This window comes from Pristis pectinata, chromosome 11 (genome assembly GCF_009764475.1).
Source record: "Pristis pectinata isolate sPriPec2 chromosome 11, sPriPec2.1.pri, whole genome shotgun sequence".
Classification (NCBI taxonomy): domain Eukaryota; kingdom Metazoa; phylum Chordata; class Chondrichthyes; order Rhinopristiformes; family Pristidae; genus Pristis; species Pristis pectinata.
The window spans coordinates 52,449,699-52,457,797 of record NC_067415.1 but is presented as its reverse complement, the minus strand read 5'-3'; the positions used below and the strand labels follow the sequence as shown (position 1 = coordinate 52,457,797).

Sequence of the window (8,099 nt, the reverse complement as noted above, 5' to 3'; positions counted from 1 at the left end):
AACTTCTCGAAACTTTTCTTAAAAATCTCATATTGTATCAAACAGAAGCTATACTTTGCCTTATGCTAAACTGTGGTAGAGTTTAAATTATAATTGACTTTAGTAGGCTTGGGAGCTGGGGTGTGGTAGCATAGCGATTAAATTACTGGACAAGTATCTAGACACCTGTTTTCTACAAGACACCACAAGTATCTAGATCCAGAGACAACAATTTTAATCCCAATTCAGCAGCTGGCAAATTTAAATTCAAGTAATGAAATAATAAAACAAATCTAAAATTGAAGAGCTATTAACAGTGTCTTTGACTCAACCGGATTGCCCTAAACACCTACCTGGTTCATTAATAATTTATATGTGAATCTGGACCCACAAATTGACTCTTAACTGCCCTCTGAACAGGCCTAATCAGCCACCTTGTAGAGAGGACAATGAAGGATAGGCAATAAATGGTGGCTTAGCCATTGATGTTCACAACTTGTGACTGAATAAATAACAGAGTAAATAAGAATTCTGACAACTGCCAAAACAGCTTTGTATCAGTGTGAAAGTAGATTGATACACAGAATCTCGTACCACCTGATCAAATGATTTCAAATTATGTTCAAAAGAGTTTTGGTTGAACCCAATACTGAGGCTTAAATTTGAAAGGCCTACCCAATACATATATAAAAGAAAGAATATAAATGAGAGATGATTAGTGCTAAAAGCTGACTTTATTATTTCACTTAATATCAGCTTAATGATGATTTGGCACTATTAAAATGCTTGTGTCTAGTTTTTAGTGGTTTTTGAATGCAAATTACACATTTTGATCCAGTCTCTTAAACACAAAGCCATGAAGATCTTAATGAATTAGAGTCACAGAGAGATACAGTGTGGAAACAAGCTCCTTAGCCCACCAAGTCTGCACCATCAACCACCCATTTTCACTAATCCTTTATAGATCCTATTTTTTTCTTTTCCTCACATTTTTATCAACTCCTCCAGATGATACCACACACTTACACACAAGGGGCAATTTATTGTGGCCAATTAAACTGCCAACTGCATGTCTTTTGGATGTGAGAGGAAACCAGAGCACCTGGAGGAAACCCACAGGGTCAAAAGGAGAACATGCTAACTCACTGCAGACAGCACCCAAGGTCAGGGTAGAACCCATGTCTCTGGCTCTACAAAGCAGCAACTCTCCTAGCTGTGCCACTGTGACCCCAAGGGGGAACAAGTAGTTCTTTGGATGTTACACTGAGAAAAATAACATCTATTCTGCATTTTACAAATGGAGATTTTATTTAAAGTCTTAACTTTATAATTTTAAATAAAAATAAATAATTTATTTTGCAACACAAAATTTCTTATAGCTGTTGTAGACTTGAGATACAAATGTTCACATATTAAGTCATTTACACAAACATTGATGCTCATAATTTTATCAGATTGAATGCAATTTAAATTCCATTCCTGTATTCCAGATGAAAATTGAAACAAGAGCAGTTAGTCACCTATTTCAAACAAAAACAGAAAATGCATGAAGCACTCAGCAGGTGAAGCAGCAACTGTAAAGTAAGAAACAGAGTCAACATTTTGGGTGAAGGTCCCTTCACCAGAACTGAAAAAGTGAGAATAAAAGCATGTTAAATTATGATTTATCTCTGCAACTCAACATGCTTGTTTTCTCACTTTTCCAATTCTGGTGAAGGATCCTTGGCCTGAAACATCAGCTCTTTCTCTCCCCACTAACGTTGCTTGATCTGCTGAGCACTTCCAGCAGGTTTTGGATTTCCAGCATCTGCATTTTGTTTTGCTGTAATCACCTATTTTATGTTGCTTGAGTTTTCTGATTGCTCAGTTCAATAAAATTCATTTCATGTCAGAAAGGACTCATGTAAGGGAGAAAAGTGACATGCATGATTCCCAAAAACTAATAAAATGCTTGGCGATGTTCGTTGTTGCAGCTTTTCCAAAGTAGGTAGCTTCAATCAGTTTCGGAACTGAAGGCAACCTGAAATGATAAACAGCAGCTTTATATATTCTTCAAAAGTAAAATGAATTTGTGTTTTCTTAACAATACCTAAATAGAAGAATCATTAACGTTTATAGATGCTTTTCAGGAGCAAGAGTCCCTTTTACTTCCAAATTGTACTGTATTGTTTCAACATTTGGCAAAGTCTGAAGCTAAAACTAAACATATTCACAAGATATACAGAAATCCCAGTATCTTTTATCTGCCCTTTCTAATAGGTATGTAATTAATTTTGATATTCATTTACTCGATTTAAATGTGTCCCCTACCATATTGACCAAGTTACCTTCATAATTAGCATGCAATTTATAATTTTTAAACAGCATTTCAAGAGTGATTGAAACCTTCAAGGTTATCTCATCATTGAAGCCTAAGGGCCTGTTTTGTGCTGTATGGTTCTATGGTTTTGTGCTGTATGGTTCAAATGCAATAACCAAACATAGATTTCAGTATCATACCTTATTATTCTGATTCCTTGGTCAGCCAAAGAAGGAAGCAATAGTTGAACTGGATCTTTGCGGTTCTTTATCCCTGGAGTTTGAGGCCCTGCGTTTTGTTGTCATACAATGAAGCACTGGGATCACTCACAGATCCAGCTGTGTAAGTTTAAGCTTTTTACACAAAATAACAATGTGCAATTTTGCAAAGAGAACACTACCTTAAACTACATGGTGTAGTTCAGTTCCGTAAACAATATATTAATTGATTGCTAATCAGATTGGAACTCAGTAACATAAATCCTTCATACAAAATACATTTTAAATAAAGATGTTGGTAACCTCAGTTTTGTGTCCTGATGTAACTTATAATCAGTTGACCATGTCATTTGTCCAGTTCCACTTACAGATCTAAATCACTGATTTCTTCTCTGATGTACATGAGGCTATTTTATTTAATGGGATATCAATCTCTGCAACACTGTAATCTTTACGTCTGTGCTTCCTTTTTTTAAGTGAAATGTAACACACCAAAGCAAATATCAAAATCATAAGGCCAAAGCAAAAACCAGATAGTGCTATCAACACAGTCTGGCATGGGAATATGTCGACTTCTGTTTGAAAGGGGTCAGTCCTGGTCTCTGGTAGGCTTTCCTCAATCCTGATGTCAGGCTCTTTCCTCAGCAGGTTTTCTATGTAACTCTCATTGCTCAATGTTTCATTAACAAAGAGATTGACTATAACTGTGGTGTGGAGTGGCTCTGGGTATCCATGGTCGCTGACTTTGACCAGCAGTCTATACAGTCCATAATCATTCTTCACCAAAGTCCCATGCAAGGTGATGTTACCCGTTCCCGTGTCAATGACAAAAGTCTCTGGACGGGGTCCTCTGTGGCCAATGATGCTGTAGGCAATGACAGCATTCATTCCTGTGTCTTTATCAACTGCATACACCTCCGTAATGGAAGAGCCAGGGGCTGTGGTTGGGGCAACCAGAAGAAAAGAGAGGTTGGACTGAGGGAACAAGACCAACGGTGGGTTATCATTGACATCCGTTAGAAGAACCGTCACCTTGGCTACAGCAGACAGAGCAGGCTCCCCACCATCCATAGCTTGCACCCAGAGAATGTAGGAGCTCTGTTGTTCCCTGTCTAGCGGCGCTCTGGCCATCAGGTTTCCCTTGCCTGTGTCAATCACAAAATGATCACTGCCGTTGAGTATGGACAGAGCCACCCAACCGTTATTTCCAGCGTCGGCGTCGATAACGCCAATCACGCCGATCTCACTAAAACTCGGATAGTCTTCGGGCACGAAGAAGTTGAAGTCCTTGTTAATGAACCTGGGGCTGTTGTCGTTGGTGTCCAGCACGGTGAGGAGGACGGTGGCTGTGGATTCCCGGGGTGGGGTCCCGCCATCGATGGCCCTGACGACGATCCGGTACTTCTCCTGCTCTTCTCGGTCCAGGGGCGCCGACACGGTGAGCACCCCGCTCAGTCCATCCAGGACGAAGATGGGCAGGGCTCCGGCACCCAGGGCGTAGGTGACGCTGCCCATGCCGCCGCTGTCAGCGTCGCTGGCCTTCAGCCGGGCCAGGAAGCTGCCGGCGGGCTGGTTCTCCTCGATGGCCACGTCGAGCACCGGCTGGCTGAAGACGGGCGAGTTGTCGTTTTCGTCGAGCAGCACGATCCTGAGGCGGGTCCTGAGGGCAAGCCCGTCGGCGCTCTCCGCCACCACCGTCACCTCGTACTCGGGCATGAGCTCGTAGTCCAGCGGGCGGGAGGTCTCCAGCAGGTACTCGTCGCGGAAGGCGCGGTAGGGCGCCAGGCGGAAGGGCCCCGGGCCCTGCAGGTAGCAGCGAGGGGGCGGCCGGCGCTCGGCGTCCGTCACGGTGAAGAAGGCGATGGGGGTGCGGGCGGGCTCGCTCTCCATCAGGTACACCACGCCGTCCGACTGCACGGCGATGTAGCGGGGGGTGACCCGTGGCGGCGACGGCAGCAGCGGCAGCACGGTCAGGTGCACGGCGGCGGTGACCGGGCTGCAGCCGGTGCCGGTGGCCAGCACGATGAGCCGGTGCAGCGCCGGCCCGCCCTCCTGCAGGGGGGCGGCCAGCCGGATCACCCCCGAGCCGCTGTCCAGCCGGAAGAGCCGGGCCGAGCTGGCGGGCACCCTGTCCCCGTAGGAGTAGACGACGCGGGCGTTGTAGCCCAGGTCGGGGTCGGTGGCGCGGAGCCGGGCCACCGGACTGCCCACCGTGGCGTTGGAGCTGACGGTGAGGTTGAGGCTGGACTCGGCGAAGCGGGGGCAGTTGTCGTTGACGTCGGTGACGGTGACGGTGAGGCTGGCGGTGCCCGAGCGCCGGGGAGAGCCGCCGTCCTCGGCCACCAGCACCATCCGGTAGACGTCCTGGGTCTCCCGGTCCAGGGGCGCCTCCAGCACCAGCCAGGGCACCGGGGAGCCGTCGCCGCCCGCCCGCTCGGTCAGCAGCGAGAAGCCGGCGTGGGCACCGGCCAGCCGGTAACTCTGCACCCCGTTGGCGCCCGGGTCGCGGTCCTCGGCCGGCGGCTCCAGCGGGTAGCGGGATCCCGGCTCGGCGTTCTCCGCCACCGACACCCCGATGCTGGCGGCCGGGAACTGCGGCGAGTTGTCGTTGACGTCCTCCACCAAGACACTGATCTTGAGCAGTCTGAAGAGGTTGGCCGGCAGCAGAATGACATCCAGGAACAGCCAGCAGTCCGACTCGGGCTGCTCGGGGCACAGGCTCTCCCGGTCCAGCAACGAGCCCGATGTGCGCAACTCGCCCGTGTCCCGGTCCAGGTCCACGAAGCGCCCGTCCACGGGTTGCGACGCCAGGTTATATGTGACTCCGGACTCGGAAGAGCCTCCCAACTTCAGGTCGGTGGCCAGGTTCCCTATGAGGGTCCCGCTCGGGGACTCCTCCGTCACTCGGTACACCAGGTCGGACGCCAAGCTGCTGCTCGCGAGAAAACATCCCACCAGAGAAAAACACCAGAGCGTTCCCTGCAGGAAAACAGGAGAAGGTAGTGGTTCAAAAAGTAGCAAGACGGGTGATTAAAATTAATTTCAACCCTTCTGCTCACTTTGTGCAATGATGCAACGACTCGGGGAGTTGGAAAGTTTGTATTTCAGTTGGGCTGGATGACTGCAAACCGCCGTCCAGTTCCTCGAACGCTTTTGCATTTGGGCATGCTGAGCACTCGGTCGGTAGTAACATTTAGCCATTTCTTCTTACCTGGACCTTTGTTTGGTGGACAGCACGCCGGCCCAAGCCTCCATCCATTCTCTATGACTTTTCAAGGGGGAAGGAGCCCCGGATCAGGAGCTTTTCGCTGTGTTGCCGGTTGTGTTCACTCGCACTCTGCTCTCCTCCCGTGGTTCACATTCTCATTCTGGATTAGTGAATGGGAAATTGATGCCGCTCGTCACTCGCCGCCACGCCCATTCGTCTATGCAAATATCTCTCACTTCAGTCGCTGGGCTTTTCACTTGTCTGTCGGACCGAAGGGTGTAGCTTTAAGTACATGAAACATTTTAACTACATGCAGCCCATTCACACCGTATACCATTAAAGGTACTTCGAAGAGTATTATTAAACAAAATTCGACATTATGCCACATAATATATGAGTACGTTTCTATCAAACCGTATATCTCAGTGAGGACTTGAGTCGCTGATTAATCTTCAATGACGGTCGGGCCGATCTTTTCAAGATAAACTCTAGCGATATCCCACCGACAGCACTGTGTACATTTATTTACCTTGACGATACCACATTAACCATGCAGGCCGATTCTTTTAAAACAATGGAAAAGTTAATCTGCATAATCTAGAGGTTCAATTTGGATTCGGGAGCTTGAAATATAATGCAGTTAAAGTAACATTTCCTTGTTCACATTAACGACTCTGAGGATTACACAAGTTTTGTAGTTGTGCAGTTTTGTGGAACGAAAATAATAACCAAAATACATCCATAGAATATTGTATTCACTGTTGGTCGAACTCTTAGTTACCTTCAATACACCTATTTAGTGTCAAAAAGTCAGAGACAAGGGTGAAAGCTATAGAGAAGCTCACTGGGACATCCTGGGTAAGCGCTACTTCTACCCCGAGTAGATCGAGCTCTCGTACTCTCTGCAGCCAAGTGCTATGTTCCCATCTGATGCCGAAGATGCAGCATGTCCACACACAGGTGAATGGCGCTATCCGAGTAGTAACTGGCGCTCGAAAATCCACACTGCTGCGGCTACGAGCTTCATTGAATATCCTTCCCTGTGCGCTGAGAAAAATCTGGCCATGTGAAAAGATAAAGACTGACTCTGAACTTCCATTCTAAAAGATGTCACCAATCAATCAACTTGCAAGCATAAGTAGACCTTTTTGGTCCGTAATGCACTAACTTTCATCAAACGGAGCCAATGTCATGAAATCTGATCTGCAGCATCATTGTCCAACAAAAACTTGCCTGGATCTTGTTGAATTACATTCATACAAAACATCAAGGTGTACCGATTTATTGAATAGACTGGCCAAAACTCATACATGGGGATAAAGACAATTATTTTTGTCCTGAAGTTATATATCATGGAGTGATCAAAGTCATATGTTTACTTGGTCCAGTGTGAAAATTAGCCATCAAATCTCAATATCCACCTTTAACTTGTCGTAGAGGTTGTGTTTAAGGAGTGTCCTGAATAAGAGGGATCTAAAGAAAACATAGGGAGAGAATTCCAGTGCATTTGACACAGAGATCAGAAGGCATGCCACCTAGAGAATGATCGGAAACACGTATACAGGGGAAAATAGAGAGGCCAGAATTGGACGAACGCTCATCTCAAATGTCTGTAGAGCTAGAGGAATTTACAAAGATAGAGAGCAGTGAGGCCATAGTTGGATTTGAAAATGAGGATGAGCAATTAAATCATTTCTGGATTGGGAACCAATGGAGGTTTGTAAACACTGAAGTAATTGGAGATTGTGAATTGGAACTATATTGCCATTCCTTCTTCGCTCTTGAAACTCCCTACCCAGCAGCATTGTGAGAATACCTTCACCTGAAAGATCAAAGTAGTTCAAAAAGACAGTTTGTCACTATCTTCTCAAGGGCAATTACAGATGGGCAATAAATGTTGGCCTTGCCAGCAATGCCCAGATTCTGAAAAAAAGAATTAAAAATGGGTGTACATTCACATATGCTTGGCAGTGTTTTGAAGAGGGTGACCAGTTAAAGGAACTGCTCAGGAATGTGCAAACTACTTAGGATCTTACAAACAATGTTACAATAGTTAATATACACAGGGATTGTTAAAGTAAACCATAGAGGGACAAGTTACCAGGATTAGTTAAACCACATAACGGCAGGGAGAGTGCAAAAAAAATTTAAAAAACATAGGAGGCCTTTCTGCCCATTGTGCTGTGCTAGCACTATTAGTCCCTGCCGTTCGCCCATGCTTAGTTTTATTTTCAATTGAGGTACTTTTCAGATTCTCTGTTTAAAGTTGTTATCGAATCTACTTCTGTCATCCTTCCAGCCATACACTGCAGAACATAACCTGCTAAGAAAAAGAATTCTCCTCATTATGTTTCTGGTTATTTTATTAATTATCTGAAGAGTCCAAATACAACAC

General features: G+C 45.9%; 1 protein-coding gene across 1 annotated transcript; it reads right to left on the bottom strand.

The window, feature by feature from the left end:
* Positions 1-933: 933 nt before the first annotated feature.
* LOC127576289 (protocadherin-20) lies at positions 934-5,815 on the bottom strand. Its single transcript, XM_052026775.1, has 3 exons — positions 5,708-5,815; positions 2,479-5,475; positions 934-1,999 (listed from the first exon to the last, which is right to left on the bottom strand). Exons 1-2 carry the CDS (start codon positions 5,753-5,755, stop codon positions 2,869-2,871), a joined length of 2,655 nt encoding a protein of 884 aa, XP_051882735.1. The 5' UTR covers positions 5,756-5,815; the 3' UTR covers positions 934-1,999; positions 2,479-2,868.
* Between the last annotated feature and the right edge of the window lie 2,284 nt (positions 5,816-8,099).

Bases quoted from the DNA above. Each gene is read 5' to 3' on its own strand.
- LOC127576289 (XM_052026775.1), bottom strand. From the start codon at position 5,755: ATGGATGGAGGCTTGGGCCGGCGTGCTGTCCACCAAACAAAGGTCCAG. The intron at 5,476-5,707 runs GTAAGAAGAAAT...GTTTTCCTGCAG, and splicing joins TCCACCAAACAAAGGTCCAG to GGAACGCTCTGGTGTTTTTC.